The sequence below is a fragment of the Aptenodytes forsteri genome, unplaced genomic scaffold, assembly GCF_000699145.1.
Source record: "Aptenodytes forsteri isolate BGI_AS27 unplaced genomic scaffold, ASM69914v1 Scaffold8, whole genome shotgun sequence".
In the NCBI taxonomy this organism is placed as follows: domain Eukaryota; kingdom Metazoa; phylum Chordata; class Aves; order Sphenisciformes; family Spheniscidae; genus Aptenodytes; species Aptenodytes forsteri.
This window is the reverse complement of record NW_008796218.1, coordinates 6,787,299-6,814,038: the sequence shown is the minus strand read 5'-3', so window position 1 is coordinate 6,814,038 and position 26,740 is coordinate 6,787,299. Positions and strand designations below refer to the sequence as shown.

At 35.1% G+C, this 26,740-nt stretch overlaps 1 protein-coding gene across 1 annotated transcript in view; it reads left to right on the top strand.

Moving 5' to 3' along the window:
- The window catches only part of SBF2 (SET binding factor 2), a 178,794-nt gene that overhangs the window by 141,575 nt on the left and 10,479 nt on the right, over positions 1-26,740 (top strand). Inside the window, exons 27-33 of the mRNA XM_009288813.2 lie at positions 2,440-2,624; positions 6,588-6,764; positions 9,781-9,882; positions 11,115-11,300; positions 18,116-18,242; positions 19,593-19,720; positions 21,660-21,893. Of these exons, the coding sequence (XP_009287088.2) occupies positions 2,440-2,624; positions 6,588-6,764; positions 9,781-9,882; positions 11,115-11,300; positions 18,116-18,242; positions 19,593-19,720; positions 21,660-21,893 (1,139 nt within the window). The remainder of the gene's footprint in view (positions 1-2,439; positions 2,625-6,587; positions 6,765-9,780; positions 9,883-11,114; positions 11,301-18,115; positions 18,243-19,592; positions 19,721-21,659; positions 21,894-26,740) is intronic.

Genomic DNA, 26,740 nt, shown 5'->3' with positions numbered 1-26,740 from the left:
AAAAAGCATTTAGTACTCCTACTGCTTTAGTTAAAAAGCTAAGAAATACTGTTACCTAGTCAATGAGCTTTCTTTCCAAAATTATTGTTAATGTTAGTGAACAGGGAAAATTTGATTTCTGCCAAATTAGAAAGTCATAATAATACGATATATGCCAAATAATGAAAGATAGATACTGCTAACAAAAAATAAGGCAAAAAATACTGGGCAAAATTAGAATAGAAATATAATAGAAATATTATTGTGTCTTTTAATCACTGTTATCCGTCACTGGTAAACATGTTCATCTCCATGTATTTGTAACCAGTTTTGTTGCTTTTGATGTTCTACAGGCGCTAATGATGGCCTGCATTTGTAAAACGTTAGAAAGCGTGACTGTATTTTTGTATATATCATCTTTGGGGACAGCTGTCTGTGTCGGAGCTAGCATTTTTTCATACCAAATGAACAAGAAATTGTTTCTCTTATTAAATGATTGCTGTGATTTCTGCTTGCTAAAGTCTTTATTATTTCATCTGTAGTAGTTCAGATATGGAACAAAAGTTTATACTAAACATACTACTTTACTATGTGAGGTATTTTGTAAAACTGGCTGTCTTTGAAGTGGAAACTGTTTAGAACTGTTACCAATTCATAAGTTCCTAGCCAACCATTCTCAGTTACTCCTATTTGTTTACTCACATCTAGGACTTGCAGCCAGATGGGCAGACAAGCTAAACTGTACATACAAGTCCCTGTTGAGTATTACTGTACAGAATTATTCTTTAATAGAAAGATAATCCTGCTTCTAAAAAATAGGATAAAATTATTTTGCTGGTTGAGCTATCTCAGTGGAATTTTACTGTTATCTGCAGTTTTTTTCTTCTATACAAGAAATGTTAATTATGCATATTGTTGGATTTTACTGAAGGGGTTGGAGGGTTTTTTTGGTACTCTTTATCTAAATTTCTACTACTACGAGGTATTTCTGGTGCCTCTTTTGGATATCTTGCTTCACAGATTTATGGACAAGAGTCTCTTCTGATAATCTGATTTACTGCATATTGTGTTAAAGAATTTCACGCTGCCATTTGAATGCCAAATTTAGTATACTTTAAAGGATTTGATTTTCAAGTAGTGCTATTTATATTCTGAAAATCTTCTGAAGTACCTTTCACGTACCTCACACTGGACACACAAAAACAGTCTCACAAAATCATTGTTATTAACTAAGGCACAAGAAACAGAAAAATATTTACTACTTGTCTTTTCTTCTGCTGGTGCTAAACAGGCCTTGGCAATCTGGTTTATCACTGCTTTATCTTATGTTGAAATCACGAAACTTACTTAAGCATGATCAGATCAGAGCCTGTCTGTGTGCTGTAGGAATTTTCTCCTCTGGAAATGACAATATAGCTGCATCAGCAAGGCACAATATGCAAACTAAAAATGCCGTTGAGAGGCAGAGGTTATTAGGTTGGTACAATGCCATTCAAATATTGATGTGCTGCTTTCAGATGCAAGTCCATGGTTCCACGTCACACTGCACTATTTCAAGCTCATTTGTTGCTAGCTTTGGGATTTCTGTACCATGCCCTGCTGCCAGAGTAATGGTGATCTTACTGCCAGATTAAAACTGTAAGACTGTGGCGATCTAGGCATCCTTCTCTCTACTCGCACAACTCTCAGTCACATCTGCTGGAATATAGTCGTGAAACACATGATTAAAAAAAGAACTTCCTTAAATTCATTTTCATTTCTAATTATCCATTAGACATGGACAATTAAAAACTAAAATTCACAGCATTCTGCATTTTAATCATGGCATTTCAAGAGTAAATATGGAATACTTTATCCTGAAATGTAATATTTGAGTTGATCATCCTTATATACATTTTCATTATAATACGATATGGTTGATACTATTACATTGTGTAGGGCGAAAGGAACACAAGAATTCTAGGTAACACGGAATTTTAAGTGTTACTATTTCTGTTTTTGAAGAAAGTAATTATATAATATTCTTACTAGTTAGACTTCCAAAATCATATGCCTTTGACAAGGAAATACATCAAATTTTTGTCCTTACTTCTGAAAAGAACAACACTAGTGATTTCATTTCTGTACACTTAAATGGACGTTAATTACTTGCAAGTTGTGATTCATTTTATCACTGTATTACTGATATCATAGCAACCATTTTCTCTACAATAGAAAGTGCTGTGCAGAGTTTGATTAGTATCTTAGATTAAATGACAATGCAGTAGGATGCTTTTGACAGGGTTTTTTTTATGAAAACATTTCTTTCCAGTACGTGCTGTTAATTATGTCCTATGAGGGATGCAAATGACATGTTTAAGCACTCTACTTTCCAAATTATGTTTTAGCAGATGCCTTAATAATTATGATCTCCAGTGCCTCACGCAAAGAGGTTTTTAAATATTTTTCATCTTTATGAAGGTGTATGGGCGAGTCTTCGTTCAAGCAACCGATTTATCAACACTCAGACTCCATTCATTGATGTTGGTGCAAGACTTGCAGGGAAAGATAACACCACTTCCTACAGTAGCAGCACTTTTCTGCAAAGTCAGCTTTTGAGACGGCAAGCAGCCCTCTATATATTTGGAGAAAAATCTCAGTTACGGGTAATGGCAATTTCTTTTTTTCATGTTAACATAGTTTTTATTTGGCTTGAGTTTAATAACCCTAATGTTTTTACAAGACAGTAAATAATATTCTAGATAAGGTGGATGGATAACTCTCTTAAAGGTGTAAACACTTACGAGGATTATTCCTATACACAGAATAACAAATAATGCTGTATAATTCAGTGGGGGCCGGGGGGGTGAAAATCAAGCTCTGTGGTTATATAATACAACAAAGTTAACATAAATTAAAATATGCTAAGTTATCCTAAAGAACAGTTAAAGATGAGGTTCAAACTCACAGAGTTCTGTGAGTTGAGCCCTATTTGTCACTTTTGGTCAAGTGCTGATGTGTAGTAGAGCTAAAAGATACAAAGATGGGTGACAGATGACTAGAGGAATGGAATAGCTTTTGTACAAGGTAAGAGCATTCAAATTGGGAAAGACATGGCTAGGAAGGAAATACATTGCTAGGCAACAGAGCATCCAGCAAAGCCTTCATATTCGGAAGTCACCATGTCTTCACTGTCTCAGCTGTCTCCCAGCATTGGCTTTGCAGGGAGCAAGGGCAGCAGAGTTTGGCTCTGCTTAGTGTAGCTGTTGGGATAAAGATGAATGATGAGACTGTAGGCAAATGCAGTGGGGCTGGTGTAGCAGCAGTGGAGCTTGTTGCCCCTTTCAGAGACTGTTCAGAGCTATTCCAAGGGAAGTGCTGGAGTTCTGTATCTGTAAGTTCTTGCTTTCAGAGCCACGCTTAATTACACCTCAATACATACTACTGTACTACTAAATACATTCTCATCTAAGTTCAGCTGAGTCGTCATCTCAGTGATTTCTATTTTGGGAAACATGAAACAGACTTATTTGGTAATTTAAAGTGCAATTTTATTTTTCCTGATGTGTTGAAATATGTTATGAAGCAAATGGAATGTTGTTAGTCAGGAAAGTGATTACCAGAGGAGAAAACCTTCGTTACTGTGGACAGCACTTAAACTCACATGAAGCCAAATTGATGTGAGTAAGCAACCTTAGAAGTCTGTCCATCTGGACTTGATCACATGAAGAAGGACCATGATGTCTACAGTTTTGTACACCTTTTTGGATAGATTTTAATATTTTAGATGCAGTAGTTTAAGAAACAGCTATCCTCTGCATAATTCTTGGTAGTTTTACGTTTTTTCAGAAAATGTTTGCAGATTTTTTTTTTTTTAAATCTCCGCATTCAAAGACGGAAAAATCAATTGGTTTCTACTTTCTTATTTGAAATGTGAGCATACGTAAAATATTGTGTATTTTTTGAAATATATAACTTCCAAAAGCAGTTACTGGTAGTAGGAAAACACATCATTATTCAATTCTTTCTGAAATTATGTTATATCAGGAGATGGAAGAATCATGCTGTAGCAGAATGATGAATCAAAATTCTTTACAAGTTTTGTTTCTATTTTGACTTTTCTTTGTAATTTCAAATGTTCTTTTATATCTTATTTGTATTTTCAGTTGTATTTTTAAATGATGGTTATATAACAGGTACTTGTTCTTACTCCATTTTTACGTTGTCTTTTATAATTGGTTTGCAAATTCATTTTCCTTTTGGTTTCTTCATTACACATTGGTACACAAAGTAGTCATTTTTAATTAGTTAGATTTCATTTGACATTCTATCGCTTTCTAACATAATTAGCATAACAAGAATTTACAGCAATATCCTGTTAAGTCTGTAATCAAAGTGTTCTGATTTAATGTAATAAAGTGTAGGAATATAATATAAAAGATGAAACAGAAATTCGGGAAGTAAACATCATTTATCATTATTAGAACAAACTGTTCTTTTGAACAGTAAGAAAACTGTTTATTTTCCTGCAAAATTTTTCAGTTTTATTGAGTTGGCATTTTCATTTGCTTTTCTGGAGAACATTCTTCCCAAAGTTTTCAAACAGGTCTATTCATATCAATTTTTCATCTTGTTAAGTCCTCTTCTATAACCGTAACCCCCAGAAGGCTCTGGCAAAGGAGACACTTCCATGAAAAGGAATACAGTAAGAGTAATGCAAGAGAAACGATTACATAGAATTAAATTGCCATAATCCATTAGTAACAATTATTCACACTTCTATTTTTTTTATTTCTTAATGAATGGTAAGTGAAGAGTTCAGTCATGCATCTAAAGATATGTAGTAAAAACATCTTTAGTCTGTCGCTTTGAAGTGACCCCTTAGACCACTTGGGAAAAAAATGGAAGTTGTTTAATATATCAGCAGTCACAAATTAGGTGGGGAAAATATCTTAGTGCTTGGTATAGATTAAAGCATTTTTAATATATTACCATACAGGTGTGTAGTATTATGCAGAATATGAAAAGAGCCGACTATTGGATGTACAAACAACAAGCATTGGACAAAATCAGCATGAAATAGTCTGAAGTCCAGTAGGATGTATATAATTTGGAAATTGTTTAAAAGTCAATACTTCAAGGATCCTTACATTATGCTGGGTGATTTCCTTGCTGGTTTAGAGCTTACGGGTTTTTCACTTTTTTTTTGTTTTGTTTAATAATACAATTTTGCAGAAGATGCATCTCTGGGCTTTTCTAACAAAAAGTGTATTGTGTTAGCAAATGTAAGAATAAAATTACATAGTGATTAAGTGATTGTTTCAAACCTTCTCTCATTGATTTGTACCTGGTCTGTAAGATGAATTCAACTTTTGTTTTTGTATGAAGAAATCTTGTTGATTTTTGATTGTGAAGTATTTTCCTAGCTTTTGTTAGCATCCTGCTAACTTGGAATTTGCTGGCTTTGTAAAGGGCTTGGCAGAACATGCATTACTGATGTTGATTCCTGTAAGGACCTGCTTTATTCTGCTAAACATCATGTCACATAAATTGATGATGCAAACAGAAATATATAACATGTTAAGGAAATTGTGCTACTTTTCTCAATTGCTTTTATCATACATTATTACAACTTAGCATTCTAAAAAAGCAAGTTTGCTAGTTGAGCTATTTAATTTATTTTTTGAACCATGCCAAAATATAAACAGAACTAAATCTGGGCTTTCACTTTCCTACATTTTCGCTTGGCATCCTATGAAGCAGCTTAATGAAGATTATTTGCAGGCCAAGTTTAATTCCATGAAAGAGCAATTTCCAAAGAAAACTGAAAAAGTTTGCTGTGAAGATCTTCAGTGATGCTTCATACATGAGAATTGTTTTTTCCAATAATGTTCTCCATATTATTCATCATAGTCCTTTTCTTTTCAGTTAGCTAACTTGATCTATTAATTCAGTCCTCCTCTCTTATTGGCCATTTTCGAAATGCAGTAAGTAAAACAAAATATGAAGAATTCTGCTAGGAAAACCTCACATACCTCTTGGAAATTATATCAGGTGTTCCTTGACTGCTATTCTGTGTTGAACTAGGTACTTTAGACAAACAATTGTCTCAATGTGCAGTGACCACTTAGCTGAGTCAGCTAGTTTGCAGTTTTGGGGGTTCTTTTTGGATTTGGGTGTTACTTTTTTTCTGCTTTATTGAACTACTAGAATCTGTCCTGCACTGTTGGTATGTCATCCATACAGTTATTTTAATTTTTATTTATTGTTAATTTACTTTAAAAATCCTAAAGGAAGCACATTATGTTGTATAGAAAGAACTCAACAGATTTATCATTCAAGTTTGGTTTTTTACTACTATTATTACTATAATTGTTATTATTAAAAATATGACTGCTGTGCAGTACATTCTGCTGTTATGAGTAGCAGATAGGTACTTTATTAGGGTACATTTTGCAAGTGTTGTAAGGACTTTTATTATCCTGGGCAGGTGTTTAACTAAGCAGATTTTGAATTAGGAATTGAAATATTTAGCAATAAAGCAGGCAAGACTTTGAGATTTGATGAGACTATCAGTGAAAAATATGCTTCCCTTTTAAATTACATCTGCTGTTGTCCTTTTCATACAGGGATTCAAACTTGATTTTGCTTTGAATTGTGAATTTGTTCCTGTTGAATTCAGTGACATCCGACAGACAAAGGCAAGCTTTAAAAAGCTGATGAGAGCTTGTGTTCCCAGCACTATTCCTACAGATTCTGAGGCAACGTTCCTTAAAGCACTTGGGGAGTCAGAGTGGTTCCCACAGGTAATTTATATGACAGGTACTTCTAATAATCTATATGTAGTACTGCTTAGACAAAATAAATTTCAGGCTTTTCTGACAGAGAACTGTTGTGTTCTAACCAGCTGTTCTTCTTTGTTCATTATAATTATTTTGCATAGTATCAATTCTGTCATTACATAAGAATTATTATTTTAATAAAATTATAACATTTACAAATGTGGGAGGCATTTTTTATAACATAATTTATGGTTTATAACATGGAACACATACACAAGTAGAGATGACCATTTTTTCTGCCCATATAAATTTATGGTCTTGGTTTTAACTGCTTTTTCTTATTTTATATGTTTTAAAAATCAGAAAAAAGTATAGAACAGTAAATGAGCCTTTTGATTTTAAAACCAATATTCTAATCTTCATATGTGTTCCCACCCTGAATTTCCATATGCACGAGTATTTAACAAATAAGTTAGCATCTGTTATCTGTTGTGGGATATGGGGAAGTGTTTGCGGGGGAGAGGGGATTGTGTGTGTGTTAATCTGTTCTCTCTGAATCTGTTCCTTTTCTTCCCTATCCCATATTCCCTTACATAAAGATTAACCAAACGAAGGCAAGACTGGAAGTAACTTTGCAAGATTCAAATTAAGAAGGATGTGGGAAAGTCAGCTCTCTCTAAATCTAAAACCATTTTAATTACAGTGAATGTTTTTTAACAGTTGCATGTTATGTTTGGAATCTTCTGCTGAATATATTCTTCTCAAATGCAATTAATCATAGAAAACAAAATAGACTCTTATGCTGGTTTCTTAAGGAGGAAATACATGTGAGTAACAGTCATTTCCGTAATTACACATCAGAAAATGTACTCCTGGTTGAAGTGTGCTACAGTGCAAGGAGTGGCTTAACTTCTTCCCTTGAGGTGTGATCACTCCTTAGAGAGCATAGGAGCTGGTCATTACTGTGTCTGGCTGCCACGTTCTTCCGGAAGGGGAGAAGTGGGAAGAGCATGAAGACTTGACTCCCTCATTGTGTGAACATTTTCAATCACAGAGTAGTTGAGGAATATAGTATAGATAAATGAATTGAATGTCACTCTGATGAAATAAACATGTCCCTGTAGCAGCACAGAGCTCAAGGGGAGATTATAACATTGGAGTTACTCTCTTTTGGCATATTTGAGAGGAAAAGTAATAGTGTATCGCTCTCTGCTCAGGACTAGATCATGTCACACACGAGCTGTGTGACATTTAAACCACATTTCTGTGGTTTAAATCATGTCGTATGTGATATGTGATAAAGTTAATTCATGACTGATTTGACACATTCTCTACTATTCCTGTGAAAGAACATAGATCTGTCATCTTGGAAATGTGTTTTTATTGTATTAAGCTTTCCTCTCCTGGGCAACAGAAGTTACACAGTATTGATTTTAACACTGTATAGGCTAAATATTTCTTTATAAGAATGTGAATATATAAGAAGAAATTGGAAGTGCTGCCCTATATTCTGAATACAAATGATAAAAATAGTATTTTGCATTTTTTTTATATTTAATCTGTATAACCAGATTGCATATCAGTTTCTTCATTAAGGATGGCAAAAAACAACCTTTCTTCTGTTCTACTGCCTAAGAAAGTATAGAACAATGAACAAACTGCTTGGTTTTAAAAGTAGTGCTCTTTTCAATCTTTTCCTATTAAAAATTGCAGGAAAATTAGTTTATTTTCTAAGTAATGGCTATGTGAATGTTCAGAGGAGTTAAGTATTTTCCATCATGATTTCCATAGTAATATTCATAGGGTTGGGGTTTTTTTAAGAGGAAAAAATCAGACTGTCCTAAACAAGGATGAATTTTCTAGGGTTTAACTGTTGTTTGGTTGATCTTTTTTCCACTTATTTTCTCCAGTTTAATTTTGTTCTCCCTCAGTCACTTCCTGTGCCTTCTGTAATTTCTGAACTTACTTTTTTCCATGCATAAATGATCTTACATGTCTCTTGCTATCTTTTGTTTATTTGTTTTCCTATACTGCTTTCTCCCTTCTTTCAGGCTTTCATCTTTCCTACTGCTGCTATTGGTTGGATTGTATTCAGTGCTCTGCAAAGAGCCGTTTCATTCTACTGTAAAAAACTGAATTGCTTACATATTGTCTATTATGTTGGTTACCAAGAATGCTGTCATAGTATGACAAAAATGGTAGAAACATCATAGATTTTACTAATAATAATGACATCTCATAGTAAGATAAAATCGCTCAAATTCACCTAATTTTTTTAACCTGCTTATACCTATCATGCTTGAATCAATCTCATTCAAGTCAATAACCCTTCCCAGAGAAATTAACTAACCCACCTGCTCATGGAATTTTAGTATCACTGCATAATGAATATTAGAATGCAAATAATTAATGTGTCTTCTTTCCATATGTTTTCGCCAGTCTGCCCAAGTATAAGAAACACTGTTTAATCTGTCTAAACTATTTCCAGATTATAGAAATAGGATTTTTCTGTGTTTGTTTTTAGGTTTGTGGGGGGTTTTTTCATTATTATTATTATTATTATTATTATTAAATTTGTTAATTTCCAACTCCCATGGGATTGAGCATTAGAAACATTATCTTGTAAATATCTTGCATGGGTTCTCCCATTGAAGTACTTAGTGACTTTATGGAACCTTAGCATTTCACAGGAAATTATGTTAGTGCTATGCCTGGGATGGAATTTCTCTACCATAAATCTGTCAACTGTGTTGTTCCCATTCTCCTTTTTATGACAGCTATTTTATTACAGTACTCATTAAACAATAGTTTAAGTTCCTGTCTTCAAATCTTTGCTTAGTTTTGTTGTAGTTCATATGAAAATCCTGAGACTGTTACATTTTATAGCTTTCTAATCTGTTGCATCAATGCATTTCTCTGTGCTACATGTAGATTTCAGAATACATATTTTAATATTAAATATGAAAAGATTCTATTTATTGATAATAACTAGAAATTCATCTTACACTTGAGTATGTTACTTATTTGTAATACTTTATAGCTTCACAGGATAATGCAATTGGGTGTGATCATCTCTGAGCTCCTGGAAAATGGTTCTTCTGTTATGGTTTGTTTGGAAGATGGCTGGGATATTACTGCACAAGTAAGGTGCTATTAAAACCTTGAAATAGCTAAATACTAAGAAAAAACACCAGGCAATACCTTTTTACACAAGTGACTGATAATTTGGTATAACACTAATAAATTTGTGTTGTGGCAGCAGAGAAGAAACTAGAATGCATGAATCCTTGCATTCATTTGCAGCGTACACCATGAAAGAGTTCCTTGAAATGAATTTGTTCCAAAGGTCCTGATGGACTTACAGTTCTAAGGCTTAGATATAAAATCTGCATTCCTGCACCTGACCATATCTAAGAATGAAAGCTGAAAGTTGCCACAATTGTTCATTTACCTTTGTAAACATAGTACACTTTAAACACAGGAGGGAAGGAGAGGAATTCTTTCTCTTGCCATTCACTTTCCATAAATGAAGTTAGGAGACCACACACAGGAAGAAAACTAAATTTGTGCCAAAATGACTGTAGCACCTGCTGCAAGGACAGATCACCACAACAGATAACTTTCTGAAACAAACTATAAATATTGTGAATGAAGACCTGCTGCCTTATTTAATGGATGCATTGTGTCCATGTAGTTGCTTCATAATTCAGAAGATAAACACAGATATCAATAATTCTAGTAAATAAAGACTTCATGTGCAGCCAGCATCCTGATACCAGGTAAACAAACCCACAAAAGAATGTTAGCATAATTATTGAAATCATTGCCAAACAATGAAGAATAGAGAAGGGGACATACATAGCTGGAAGTGAAAGAAGTCTGTGTTGCATTTTAAAGCCTCCTGAGATGCTGTCTATAAAAACAGGCTGAAGTTGGCTGGTGAGCACCATAGCATGGCAACACTGCAGAAACTCTAAAGTCACCCTCAGGACCAATTCTTTAACACTTTCTTTGCTAAGGTAGCCGATACTATTTTATAAATGTTTATTATCCTCATTTTATTAATAGAAGTGGTTTTATTTCAAATGTAATTTAAATGTGGTGTTATAATGACTTCCAAAGTCTATAGTTGCTCAGGTTTGACTTTTACAGATACCGTAAAGCCTCAATTTAATTGATGCTTTTTCATGTGAGATATTATTTGGTTTGTTTTATAAAAATACTTTATATGGTAAAATACTTGTAATTGAGTTTATATGAAGGCTTTTGTTTCCTTGAACTATAAACAGATTATGGAATATTTATATTCATTGACTAAAGTGTTCTCCTAACTTCTGTCACTCTTAACACAATATATCCTGTCTTGTGATCTAGGTAGTATCTCTGGTTCAGTTACTCAGTGATCCCTTCTATAGGACACTTGAAGGCTTCCGAATGCTGGTGGAAAAAGAATGGCTCTCTTTTGGTCATAAATTCAGTCAACGTAGTAATCTGACTCTCAATTGTCAGGGTAGTGGATTTGCTCCTGTTTTCTTACAGTTCTTAGACTGTGTGCATCAGGTAAGTCAATCTCTATCAAATCTATTTCACAAGAAGAATTCATAAATAAGTGCGTAGATGCCACTATTTCAGATATTATAGATAATGGTTTGAGAGAAGACTAGTAACCTCATTCTCTAGGTTTTATTAAAGTGAATGGATTTCACCTCAAGAACAGCTGGAACGGTTGCCTAGAGGAGACTGACCCATCTACACAAAACAGACTAAGAGGAATCATTGGCATTTTGGATCTTTTAAAGTCATTTATGCAGAGATTTCAAATAGAAGTTTTTTAAGCTTAAGACTGGCTTTTGGCAGTCTGGAGTACCTTTATTCAGAAGAAGAAATTGACTGATTGTTAGTACAGTGACTAGACAGTTTTTAATTCTTGTGCTTGATGATGAGCTTTGAAGAGGCCTTGTACTCCGTCAGTTCTGGAAACAACAAGCTATAAACCAGGGAGTCCCGAGATGTTCTTATTTTTATATATACTGCATGTTCAGAAGAAGAAGACGACCAACAGGTACATTGTGTAGGAAGAAGTTAGGTTAAGAATATTACACTCATTTCAGGTTAATTCTAAAGTCCGTCCTTTCTTCATCTCAAACCAGTGAATATAAATGCTTTGCAGAGTCTCTGTGTATGCAAACACAGGATAGGAGCTTGCATAGTTCCTCTTGTACATATGTCGTTCTTTTCCCACTTGTCTCATTTTTCTCGCTGAAAAAGCTGAAAAGACTCCTGGACATTATTAACCTATATTAAAATTTATGGATGAGACTGTCTCACAGAAGATAACTGTTAAAGCACCAGCCTTCTTACTGGGAACAGACATTCATAGTGAATACTTGCATGAAGTAGACCCTGAAAGAGAATTCAGCAAGTAGACTTAGTCTGCTACCTGAAGCAAAGTCCACGGATTAAATAACTTGCTAAACCAATGAAAAACAATCTTTAGATATCTATGGGAGACTGATAATGAATGAGCTTATAAGAAGATGAGTAAAGACTTACTGAAGAACTTGTTGCAGAAAAGAAAAATTTTGTTTGTATCCCAACGTTAAACACCAACAGCTATCATTATTGCTGTCTTGCAAGTTAATAAATCATATACTTGGAATTTGGTTCAATTCCTACAGCATTCCCCATTAGAAAACCTTAGAAGTATTTGTCACATCTCCTGTTTCATCAATCTGTTTCCCAATGGGGTCAGGTTGTGGTCCTCAGGTTAATTTTTATTTGAAATGGGGAGATTTCTCTAAAGAGAATCAGTACTGCATTTTTCATTCAAACAAGTTCATCTGTCCAGTTGTCACACTAACTATTACTTACAATAGCTTAAGGTTATTGCTCCTTTTCTGAAGTAGAAAAAACGAATTCTTGGTTGCAATGGCTACAACAGGACAGAATAGCCATGTCTTCCAATACTGCAACCCATCTGCTTGGTGGTTCGTTCAATTCTGTAAATCAGTGTAAATCATTCATCTGGTGCTGTATTCTCTCTGCTGTCAGATGTCTTCTCCATGCTTTAATGAGCTGACTGGATAACACTGTCTGTTAGTAGAATGGAGTAAACCTACATTTGATTTCAAGCAGTAGTGTAATTTTGAAGTGAATCCCTCCGGCATCTCCCCTTACCATTTGTTGATGCTGTCTTGGTGCATGTGTACTAGATTTTTCTTGGAAGAATTTAACCCAAAAGTTCAGTTTCAGGTACATACTAAACACTCACCAGCTCTTAAAAGAATCTGAACCAATGATTCATCACTTAGCTTAAAACCATGGGGGTCATCAATGTACAACAGGGTCATCAACTCAACTGGACTAAATCTAGCCCAAAGTAAAACAACAAGTGTGTAGGATAGCTGCAGGGACCTCAGCACCAGCTGCTTCAGTCTGTTTGTCTATTCCTTTTGCTCTGAATTACTTGCTAATGTAGACATAGCCTACATCCTGTTTCTGACCCTGGAAACAGTTCACTCCAGTTTCACTGTAATAAATCTTAGAAAGTTGGCATAAAGAAAAGCAAGGAAATTATCCACACATACCTGTACAGTATTTTCTTCTCAAGTCCAGGGATCACATAAACGTTGGAAACAAATGGGTTATCCAGAGCAAAGATAAAAACTAAATTCAAGGATTTTGGTTTATTGTCATAAAATGGAATGTACCGTGTTTTCTTCATGGCAAAATTCTTGGTTTTTCTTTAAGTTATGTTTAACACAATCTGCCGTTCTAAGAACATGGATTAATGGATTATAATCATCCTGGCTTTAAAAGTTAGGATGAAATGTAAAGTGGGATAAATCCCTGCTGTTAACAACTGTCAGGTATGATTTTGCCTCAAGCTGCAAGGTGCCTAAAATATTGCTACTATACACGTGAATGTGTCAAGGAAATAGAAGAACGTTGCCTTTGTAATTCATCTCAGATAGCAGCTTTGATGCACGTCACTAAGTATCTGACTCTTCTCTATCTTTAAGAGGCAATATAAAGTATACAAGTTATTAACAGATACGTTTTACAGAAAGATCTGTATTTTCTGGTTTTTGGTCTTAAGCTGTGTCCACATGCCCTGGCTGCAGCTATATCAGCAGAAAGATTACCTCCTGCAGGCCGTCTGGAGCTAGTCATCACTTCTCCTCTGGTGGAGATACCACCCTTCCAGTCTGTTAGCTAAGGGGTTCATGAGAACCTGCCTGCCTTTTCCAATCAAAATGGTAGAAAAAAAATGGTAGAAAAGACCATCTTATTCTGATGGGTGTGGATTTAGAAGCAGTTCAGCAGGTCAATCTGAAGGAGGCAGTAACTTCTCATGAGGAAAGATAGGGCTGTCTAGGGCTTATAATCTTTTCAGCCAGTGTTATCTTCAGCCAAGAAAGACATGGGAACACAGCTTTATTGCATAATCAGTGTAATATAGATAATATAGACCTGTCCGTATTAGAAAAAAATCTTGAAGCTAAATGACTTACAATCCCATTTATAATGCAACTGTGAGGAAGTTTTCTAGAAATAGACTTACGAAGATTAGTCTTCTAACTCATGATGGCATAGTATTGACTTACCAAATTCTGACAGTATGGTTGTAAACTCTAGGGAAATTACTTATGAAGTCAAATTAATGGTTGAAGTTTCATAGGAATTTACTATGAAAAATAAATTTACTGAACATTTGTACTTGAACATTTCTGTTAAGTTTCATTGGTTTCTGTGCAACTTGTTAGACAACTACAGAATCCAATTAGATTGCAACTTGACCCTGAAGTGTAGTATATTATGATCAGTTTTTAAAAAATTGCCCATTCAGTGGAAATAAAAATTTGGTCCTTTCAAAATATTTTTAACCATTCTAGTCTCAACATACTAGGTGCAGTAAGAAAGTAACCATAGAGCCAGTATGTGCATTAAATGTCATGGGTTAAACTAAAGATATAGAGAAAACAAATGAAGCAGTGATTCCTAAATTAGAACTGCATCATCTTGTAAAAAGTCATTGTTTATGCCAGTATCTCCAGGTGTCAGCTGAATTATTAATGCAAAATCATTCTTTCACAATAGCAGCATCTGGCAGATACTCTCTCTGCTTCTAAGACGACTGAATTTATTAAGGTGATGTCAGTGCAGGAAGCTTTTCTTATTTTTCCTCTGTATCTATTTGGTAATTTATTAAATATAATTAAAACGGAATGATTTTCTAGAACTGACTTCTTTTAAGCTCAATAAGGAGCTCTGTTACAGCACCCTGTATAAGAGAAGGTGAGTGTGCTACTCCCATGGTAGATGTATTCAGCTATTCCAGTGTTTGCAGGAGTAGCCTCATAGTGATTACTAGCACAGGACATTTTGGAGTACTATATTTCTTATTTAAACTAAGTAAATATTGATATATAATGGAATTACAAAACCAAAAATGTATTAGAAAACTAAGGAAGGCTGATAGAAGTGTAAGATTATTAAATACATTTAGGAGATATCAAAGTTAATTGGGAACGTGGTGATTTGAAAAAGAAGTCTAAAATACTGAGTTTCTCTAATCATAATGTTAGAAACACCTATCGCTTTACTCAGGTTTTAAATGTTCATATACTTTGGAGATAAAGCATTTTAAAAAATGATGCAGTTGTAATTTTCAAAGATACCCTGTCCCTGTAGACTTATCTCTCTAGGTGGTATGTGTTGAAATTGTAAAGTATAAAACATTGCTTCTAACTTACATGTAAATTTTGAGTATATCCCTTAAAATCAATGAATTAACTGAAATGGCACCGAAGAGTTATCAGAGAGAAACCAGCTATATTTAACCTCAACCTAAATGGTTGTGTTGCCTACAGTAATAAAAATCTCTCTTTTATGTTTATTTTTAATTGCTTAAATTAATACAATTATTTTCTCCTATGTTGAATTTCTAATTTATCACTTCTGATGTTGGAGCCATATTTTATCAGGAGTTTTCTTCCCTGATAGCTCAGCCATGTTTTAAATTTTGCAGACTGCACTGCAGCTAAACAAATCATCAGTAACAGTAGTCACTTCACCTAGCTGTGACATCTTTCCCAAACCCCCCCCCCGCGCCCACCCCCCCCCCCCAGCCATTAAAACACAGACAATAACAATAACTACATTATTCACCTTTATCAAAGAAATGTTTTAGATGATAGTTGTTTTCACCTAAAAAGTAAATTATATTATTATAACTTCTGGTTATTTGTAGTTCCAGAAATCTCAGAAATAGGATCACTCACAACACTTAGATCCATGACAGAATTTTAGTAGCAGCTTATTCTTCTAACTCTTCAAATGTATTAAAATATTGGGCCATAAGTAGAAGTTAGGAGCCTGTATAAGTCATGTCAAATAGCAGAATGTAGCCTTTCCTTCTTACAATATATTAAAGAAAACTTCTTCTAACACAAGGAGAAAACATATACTAAAGTACTTGTGTGTGTGTGCTTATGTGTCTAAACGCACACACATATGCAGAGCTTTTTGGATTTCAGCTCAAAAGTACATTAATGTCATTTTTGAACAGAATTAGTGTACTTGGTTTATATTTTAATCCAATATATGCCAGAAAAAATATTTTTTTTAATAAGGAAAACTAAAAAGTTACTTTGTCTATGAAGTTGAAGTCTTGAATTTATTATAGAAAAAAATTTTGCTTAGCTTTATTCTTACAGAACAGCGCAGGAATGTAGTCATGTGTATCAGGGGAGAAGTGGGGATAAAGTAAGTATGGGTATATTGAACTGAGATATCTTTAAGTATTGTAGCACTTTAAATGCCTAGCCACAAGCTAATACTGAGATATGATAACAACAAATTCTCTGACTGAAATGCTGTGTATGTGTTTATAGGTCCTTTCAAGGGATTTTCCTGTCACTGTTGTACATTCGGTAGATAACCTTTCCTTGCTAAACACGTATTTTTTTTCTTCGTTTAGCTGGTTGGGTTTTTTTTTCAACTGGCACATGTGAAAATCTAAACATCAAGGAGCTTCAAGTAGTCTAATACTAGTTTCCATAAGTACTAAAAAAAAAAGTTTCTCTCTTGAGGAACTGATAAGTAGAGATTAGAGAGAAAAGATGGAATGGGAAAATGAGAGTGGTGGGAATGCAAAAGACAAGACACAGGAAGATTGCAGAACTAAAGGTATTTTACAGATTTGATGTGAAGCTAGACAAAGCACAGTGGAACATATTTCAAATGTGAAATTCAATCAGCAATTTCTTTTTTCATTGCAAACTGTACTTATTTCCATTGTAATTGGGAATTTTCAGTTAATTACCATGCTTAATTCTGAAAATTTGAAAAAAAGATCACAATTCATAAACTTATTTGAAGAGTAAATTTTAAATTTGAAATTAACACATGAAATTTCTGTGAGCAATATCTCATCAAGATTTTTAGAATCTTGAATTTTATATGGATATGAAGTAAATATCATCATCAATAATTAATGCTAAAAAATTTTGCCATGAATATTAAACTTCATGCTTAAAATCTTACACCAGGCTCTTTCTGATAATGTTCAAGAGGAAGCAGTTGTGAAAAGCCAACTATCCCACAGTGCTGTACTCTGATAATCTTGTATTGTCTTCTTAAATATCTGCTCCTGACTCCTGTTGGAGACATTCACTGAATTCAATAGATCCCAAGCCTAATTGAGGATAACAATTTAAGACGTTACATAGTTTTTACTGTTTTAAAAGAATAATGGCAAGATGCCTCCTCAGGATGGGGGGGTGGTTCATACTGTAATATTTTGGTACATATTTTGAAAAGGAAGAACTGTGTAGACTAGCAAGTACTTCAGAAATTAGCTGTTTCAGTAATGGTAGATGGAGTATCATTTGCAGCATTACCTCTGTACATGTCTGCTACATTGGGTTCTGAGCAATAGCAAGAAGTCCGCTGCAAAACCTTCCAATTAAAGTTTGATTTCCAGCTACATCCAGGAGTAGCATCTTTGCCTATGAAGTTACATGGTGTCTCAAGAGTTATGATAAAAGATTTATATCCAGTTTGATTACTTTGAAGAATCCTGGGTTTTGTACAGAGTATAATACTGCTTATTACACACTACACCCTATCTGCTCTGAAACATTTTTGCAGCATAGACAATACATGAATTTAATTAGCTTTAAAATATTTTTAGGCAAAAATGTAGAAGGATTTGTGTGTACAGAAAAGACAGTTGCCTATGGATGTATTTGTTGTCAGCATTCACAGGGGAATTATTTTGCTGTTATGTTTCACATTATTATTTCTTACATATCCTTTTGTATTATACCTCAATATCTTCTTTTTTCCCTTTTTTTTTTTTTGTTTTTTAGATTCATAACCAATACCCAACAGAGTTTGAGTTCAATCAATATTATCTGAAGTTTCTGGCTTTTCATCACATATCAAATCGATTTAAAACCTTTCTTCTGGATTCAGATTATGAAAGACTAGAACATGGTATGTGTGATGTTTGTTTATTGCATATTGGTTTTGTAGTTGTTGGTATTTTTCTCGTCAATATTTGGTCTACAAAAATTTGCCTAGTTTGAGATGGCCCAGTAATTGCATGGTGATGATGTAATGAATTCCATTTCAGGAATATAAAGCAAAATGGAGGTGAAGAACACGTAGAATTTTCTGAATGTATGATTCCTGAGCCATGCCACTGATGGGACTAAGAGAAAGTGGAAGAAATTAGTACCATGCCTAAGGGTTTTTTAGCAATTTATCCACACGGTTCAGTTTCCCCTACTAAATACCTTATTTTAACAGAAGCAAAGTCCTTGGGAATCCTTCAGAGTGTGCATGAGGTTTCAGGAAAGGAAAGCCTTTTCATCTATTCTCTCTCACTTTTTTCTCTTGCATTCTCTTCAGTGTTTCTCTTCTTTTATATATCTTTTTTACTGCATTTATCAGGTGCAACCTTACTGGTTCTAAGGCCTTATCTACCCTCAGAGCCCTCTTAATAAGACTACACAACCACAGTTGAGGCTGTTCTTGGAACTTGTTCACTAAGCAAAACACTTATGTGATCTGAATTTCACTGCTTCGTGGAGTGGTTCTCATGGCATATGGTCAACTTGAAGGCTTTTCTTAAAAACTGTCGTAACTGTGGAACAGACTAAACTTGAGCAACCATTTTATTTTGACAAAAAAGTTAATTTCCATTATTTACCTTCATTTGAACCAAAGCAAGGAGTTGGAGTTGATGACCTCCTGTGGTTCCTTCCAACCTGGATTGTTACATGGTTCTACAATTTGGGGGTGGTTGTCTGTTTATTTAGGGTTAGTTTGCTTTCAAATACCATTTAATGCAATAGGAAATCCTGTTTCCAGTAGTCTTTGGATAAACTGTATTTCCTTCCAAAGTCATTTCAGATAGCACAAATCTATGGCTAACTTATTTACACTAGCCTGATTTGTTTTCCCTGAAATGAGTTAACAAGTAATTTCAGGTGCAGCTGGTCCAGCAGATTGGAAGGGCTGGTAACCTTGGGTAGTGGGGGGCAGAATCAGTTGGCAGGGCTTGGTGGTGTGCTGAATCAGCATAGCTGCAGGCAGAAAGGGACATTCATAAATACACTTACGTGTTTCAGTAAATTTCAGAACAGCTTTATAAATATAATGCTACTGAATAGTTGCAGTTGTAAAGCACAGCAGTTGTTTCATCAAGTACAATCTTGTTGCAGTGGCATTTGATAGTAGATTTTACTATACATTTAGTCTGTGAAATTCCTTTTGGCTATGCTTTAGTGTTTGTTATATATTATCATACAGCTATCTTTTTGCTGCTATTCTTTTCCCTAGGGACATTGTTTGAAGATAAAGGAGAGAAACATGCCAAAAAAGGAATTTGTATTTGGGAATGTATTGAAAAGATGCACAAAAGGAGCCCTGTTTTCTTCAATTACCTCTATGCCCCTGCTGAAATAGAGGTACGATTTAAAAAAAAAAACAGGTGGTTTGTTATTCTGAGTGATTCCTTGAGTACATTTTGATATCTTAATTGTTCTCAACTGAATTAAGCATTTGTCAGACAAAGTTGATCCACCTTGATTGATTGGAGCAGCATCTCATAGGCTTATATTCTCAGTCATCTTAGTTATGGAAATGTCATTTAAAGGGCCAAATTGTGGAACATGTATTTATGCATCCCACTGAGGTAAATGAGGATCTGTGTTTGATTTAATTTAATTATGTGAATGATCTTAAAATTTGCACAGATTGTTTAAAAAAAAAAACATTACATACTGCAAACCACAGTTATGGGGAAATGAGTTTAGAGTCGCAATGGGCTACATTTCATAACGATCTGATTGAATCACATTGCCTATATCACGGTCTCATATGATAATGTTTGTCCACTAGATTGGACTGTGTCTTGAATAATTATATAAAATTCACAATACACTCGCCATTATAGAATTCTGCAATAGAAGCAGCAGTCAAGATATCTCAGGAACTGCAAGAAAAGGGTGCTGTTCTTACTGTAGTTCTGGAGACAAGGCTGTTTTAAGATGTTCCTGCCATCCACTACCCCACAGATGTTCATTCCTGCGCTGCTTTCTCCTGCTTTGGCAGTGAGCTTCACCCAGATAAATCATTTGTTTGCATGTCTGTCCACTGCTGGTGACGAGAAAACATAATGATGGGAGAGTCTCCACTGTCTCGGAGGCTATGGCGCCTCTGATATTTTTGTTGGTGTTTCTTGGTTTTCCTCTTTCCTCAAGTTATTTCGCCACATTGTATCTTAGCATACATAGCACCTTGCACTCAAATCTGCTGTATAAACTGACCTCATTTAAAAAAAAAAAAAAAGATTATTTTCTTTAAGGTATTTTGAGTCTGCATCAGATCATTATTGCAGTCAACAGTGCAGCCCCCTTCAACCCACACACATGCACCACACACACACTTATACTCGCCTAATAAAGTGGTGGTGCAAGAGGGAGGAGGGAGAAAACAGAGGGTGACATTCAGTGGATAGAAAGTGCTTCAGCTGTCTTTGTTTTAGAGAAACATCTGTTTTCTCTGTAGAACCATCACTGTGATGAATTTGGAGCTTGATGGGCTGCTTGCTCACTGTATGTTCTATCCATTTTGCTGTAAGCAGTAGCCTGATTAGTAAGCTTAGGAGTAACTTTCGATATTTTGATAGTGTTTTCTTTCTCTTTTTTAGAAGAAACTATTTTTCCTCATGTGAAATGGTGTCATAGTAGCAGATTTAGTCATAGTAGCAGAATTAGTCATTATACTGAGCATCACTCTTCAGACTTTACAATTGCCCGTTCACCTGAGGCAGTAATTCCCTTCAAGTAAGGTGCATGCAAACTGAAAGTCTTACCTTATTTTTTAAAAGAAAAAAAAAACCATTTTTAATACAAAGTGATCTGTTTTAAACTACTCTGAAAGATCTACAGTCTCTGGCTGCCTACTTTATATTACTGTGGTTTTTCCAAGTGGCATGTCCACCTACGTTATACAGCCTGTCTCTTTTCTCTGATGGTAGAGTGTCTTGGATTTTCTGCTGAGAAAAATTGAAGGGTGATTGCTATCGAGTGCTTTTTGTATCTTTAACAGGAGGCACAAAGACCGTGAGGGTATCAACTACATATGCTGAATTAGAGTTCTTGGTAGGCACCTGGTTTAGTAGAAGGATAAAAATGAGCAGTACATTCCCAAAGCTAGTGTTAGTTTTAGGTTTTGATCTGACAGCCAAGATCTTGCTGTGGAAACTATCAAACTGCAGCACTACTCACCCAGTGCAATATACTGTTCAATTTAGAATAATCTAGAAAATATAAGTATTGTATTGTAAGTCTGAAACTCAAAGATTTCCTTTCTGTCATTATAATAAAACTTTGTTTCAAATAGGCACTGAAACCAAATGTAAATATGTCCAGCCTCAAAAAGTGGGATTATTATGTAGAAGAGATTTTGGCTACAGGTCCTTCCTATGACTGGACCATGGTAACTGCAAAATGCAGTGCTGCAGAGGAAACTGACCAAATGGATGGTTCACTCTCTCAGACTAAGAGGAAAATAGTATGGCCATGTTATGATGATGTTAAAAAAATACAACCTGATGCCATCAGCAGCCTTTTAAATGTAAGTACATGTGTTACACAGAACAATAAGTTCCCTTATGCTCATGAAATTCATATTTACTTTTTATTTAAGTTATTGCCTTATAGATATAGTGTTATTAAAAGGATCATGATAGATGTCGAAGCAGGTATTTAGTAAAACTGACTGGTTGATCTTGAGAAGTGATGGGTTGGTCTGGGAATCAATCAGACTTCCTGCAAAGCTTATGTTGTTCTGAATGAACACTTTTGTGGGAGTACACTTTAATAGTAGTCAATAACTATGAGAAAGCCAGTCATGGATTCATTTTTTCACTGTCCTTTTTAAATAATAAGGTAGGTAGCGTAATAAATTTTTAGGTTGCCTTTTATAAGAAATGCAGGAACTGTTATTTTAATTTGGGCAAATGTTGAATCTAGCTTTCTTGTCCTCTTTCTACTCAGTGTAAAGTAGGTGTGCAGTAAAATGACAAAGACCCAGATTTCCAGACAAATCAGAAAACAGAATCTGACAGTTGTTGATTTTAACAAGTGAGAGGCAGATGCACAAACATAAACTGAATATCCTGGCCCAAATTTCTCAAAAAAGCTTTCCATGATTGCTCTTAGTTTATTCATGTTTACTAGGACCGAACTGGTAAATTTAGATTCTTCAGAATATTTTGGTACTTGAAATAGATGCTTGATTTTGGCTTTTTCTTGTTTGGGCTCATGTAGGCTGCTTAGGTTTTGTCCTTTCTTCATTAGAAGATGAAAAAGGATCCCATTATCATGATAATTGTTGTAGTTATTTTGAATGATTTAACATCTGTATTTTCTTAAATGTTTCTTGGTTGATTATAATTAATTAACAGTCCTGATATTTAGATTATCATCTTAATTGATAGCGCAGGAAAATGACAAGGGCATTCTTCACTTCTGGAGCTATTGTTTCAAGCCACATGCATATTCAGATGCACATCACTATGTACAGTTTTTTATTTTGAAAACTATTTGCAGACTTTACCTGATATTAAAGCTGGGATTATGGAGCCTAATATTGCAATGTTTGGAAAATTGGGATATGCTGTGGGTCCCCGAACTCCCCTGAATCAAAGATGATTTTTAGCAAAGTCTTAAGGCAGGAAGTTTCTGAATGGATTTGAGTCCTTGAGGATAGACTTGCTTTTGCTAGACAGTTAGCTTTATTCTGGCACATTCCTCAAATTTCTTTTGGTCCATTCCTTCCAATCATAATTGATCAAACACAGAAACAATGCCCAGTTAACAAAAAAAAATCACGTGTAAAACTCCCCTTGACTCTAAATAAGATAGCCAGAACTTCTCTGAGCTTATAACTTCACAAATGCAAAAAAAGAGCAGTCTCTCAGCAGGGATCATTTCAGGGATTCTTTAGCAAAAAAACAGAGAGCTTTCATATCAGGTAACTAGAGGCCAGAAGTACATCAGGAATATAGCAACAGTGGTGTTCTGCATTTCTTCCTGGGGTAGATGCAAACTTATCCATATCCACAACTGTGAGAAACTGCCATATAACAGGGATATTAGCCATATTATATTCTAAAGATATGTGGGTCAGGTTTTATAGCGTTTAAATGTTATTTGTGAATTAGATTATAGTAATAAAAGATAGCAATGGAGAGTAACATTTGGAAAACTTTGAAGAGGTTGTATAAAGGTTACAAAAATATTCTTCTAAGTTTAAAAAGCAAAGTGAACTTTCTTTTAAAACAAGTTGTTAATTTAGGGCTATTGCTGATATAGGAGAAAGACCTCTCTTTAATCATAAATCCATTGAGAATGTGTTGGTATCCAAAAAATGTTTGAACTGAGACCATATTTAGCAATGGTAAATTACTAGGGAAGATTGATTCTCCCTTAGTTTATAATGGTAAGCCCAAATTTGTTTGTTCTAAAGATATTTTTCAGTTGAAAACTAGGTAGTGCTCTTCAGGATGTAAAGCTGAAACAGAGAACTTACTGAGTGTCTTAATTCAGAATTTTCCTTGGTTAGAATGTGGTGCTCTTCTATTAAGAGCAAAAGGTGTAATTTTTTAGCAGTAAATGTTAGCAAGTTAACCAATCTGCACATTTCATTCATTTAGTCCTAAATGAAGCCTTTTAAAGATTGCAGATGATAAAATGCATTTTAAAATACAGATTTCTGTATAAAGCTTCTCAATTCACTTCTACCACATCAGAGGCAGCCAACAAATATGAGCTAGGTTGTTCAAATCTTAAATTCTCAAAAGTGTACTTTGGAGACATAAATATTCAAAAGCAGATCCAAACAGAGGTGCTTCCCTTTAAGACCATTTTCTGATGGCCTTTTTCTGCATGATAGAAATTAGAAACAAGGTACTGATAGTAAGAGTAGCTAGCCATCCATTTTTTAAAGAAAATTAAAGGTAATTGTGAAACAGCACACCTATGCCTCTATTTTCTTTTTCAGAGATCAGTTGCAAATAGTTTTAAAAGAATTTCTCCATTTAAAAAAGGTAAATTTCTCCACAAAACTCAAAAACAACTCATTTGACAGGAACTTTGAGGTTCCTGCTGCTTTTTTTTTGTAAGCACTTGCTTTCCTTGCTTGTAAAATTCAGTAAGATAATACCACAGTGTAGCACATCCAAGAGCCATGTCTTCAGTACAGGCTAAAGTTCTGGGTTAAATGTTTCCCATAAAGACTAGCTCTTCAAATGATCCATTGACATGCGTATGTTATGATACATTATAAATGAGCTAACTTACCTGAGTGATGTTCAAGAAAGGGAAGTACAAAGTCCCGCACCTGGGGAGGAACAACCCTATGCACCAATGTATGCTAGGGGCGCCCAGCTGGAAAATAGCTTTGCAGAAAGGGCCCTGGGGGTCCTGGGGAACAGCAAGCTGACCATGAGCCAACAACTTGCCCTTGCAGCAACAACGGCTAGTGGTATTCTGGGTTGGATTAGGAGTGTTGCCTGCAGGTTGAAGGAGATGATCCTTTCCCTCTATTCAGCCCTGCTAAAGCCAAACCCGGAGTACTATGCCTAGTTCTGGGCTCCCTGGTACAAGAGAGAGATGGGGCTACTGGAGAGAGTCCAGCAAATGGCCATGAAGATGATTAAGGGACTGAAGCATCTCATGAGGAAAGGCTGAGAGAGCTGGGACTGTTCAGCCTGCAGAAGAGAAGGCTCAGGAGGGGGATATTATCAATGTATATAGATATCTGAAGAGAAGGTGTTAAGAAGCCAAACTCTTTTCAGTGGTGTCCAGTGACAGGACCAGAGGCAATGGGCACAAACTGAAACCTCAACCGTTCTGTGATATATGCCTGGTTGCTGGTTGTATTAGAGGTAGTAATCTACCTATATTTCAGTGAAAATGCAAGTCAAATCCTTGAGGGCAGACATATCTCCACTGTTTTCCACTAATTTGCTAATGTTCCTAAAAAGATATTCAGTCCCCATAATTCACTGAGAGTGGCTCAGATTCCGGTACTTTTAAGAATTGTGAGAGATGAACCTACGTGTCCTATTCTTACAAACAAGCAGTTATATCACTTATTAGATGGTGGTTTCTCAGAGAGAGGTTGGCAAACTCAAAGATGCCACTTCAGGATGCCAGTCACCCAAATTAACTCGGCCATATATATATGCCATGAAGAATTAAAGCTATATAAGGGGTCAGTGAATATCCAGCAAAACAATAAAAATAGCACTTCTGATTGTGAGCTGTTTTATAACTTTAGGTTATGTGCCAAAAAGGCTGATCCATCAACGTGGACCCTGAACCAGAAAGTTTATTCCAAATACTGATCAACTAGTCGTGTACAGCTTGTTGCACACACAAATCTGAACACTTGACAGAGGCAGCAATTCGATCACTGGATACACATTCAGCATCTTTCCATTTGTAGTCAAAGTCTCAGAAGCCTTCTAGCCTAGAAGTTGAAGAGAAAATACTAACAAGGAAGGACTTCCAAAACAGGGTGCTCTGTCACAGTCAAGACAGTTCACTAGTGTAGGACTTTGTCCAGATTGTTTTGTGTGTGCACAAACCTTTTCTGGATACAAAGGAGGTGATTAGTCTCCACAGTTCTGGAGTGTCTGCAGAGTTAACTCCTGTCTGTACCATTCAAATATTACAAAGCAGATTACTTAGCAGATACATCTTTTGAAAGGCACAGTAATGCTAATTGCTTGTAATTACTAATTTCAGGAAATGGGTATTCATAGAATTGTATTTGTTATAACCTTTCTTCTTACACATATTGACTTCTGCTCCCGTAAGTCTAGGCAACAGGAGATGAACCAGAAAGTTAAATTTAAGGAATTTTTCTTTCAAGGAAATGCAACTATCCATAGTCCATTCCACATATGGAAGGAAAAAGTGTGATGTTTTCAGTAAAATTTAAAACTGAAGGGGTAAAAGTAAATCTTAGTGATTTATTGCCATGTGAGTTTTTTACATGGGATTTATTAAAGAAGAATTTATTCCTAACTTTTCAAGTTATATATAGGAGATTGTTGAAAGTTTTTCATTTTAAGTTCTGGAAGCACTACTCATTGTGGAGCCAAAAAAGAAGGAATGTGACACAGTTGCTAAGTAACAAGTTTCAGTTACTTCCAGATTCTGCAGAGAAAGACTCATACTCAGAAGTCAAGACTAGGGCAGAAAGAGAATGATCAGATTAAAACCTGACTAACTTCTAGCACTAAAGAACTTAGAATCATAGAATCATAGAATCATTGAGGTTGGAAAAGACCTCTAAGATCATCGAGTCCAACCGTCAACCCAACACCACCATGCCCACTAAACCATGTCCCTAAGCGCCTCATCTACACGTCCTTTAAACACCTCCAGGGATGGGGACTCAACCACTTC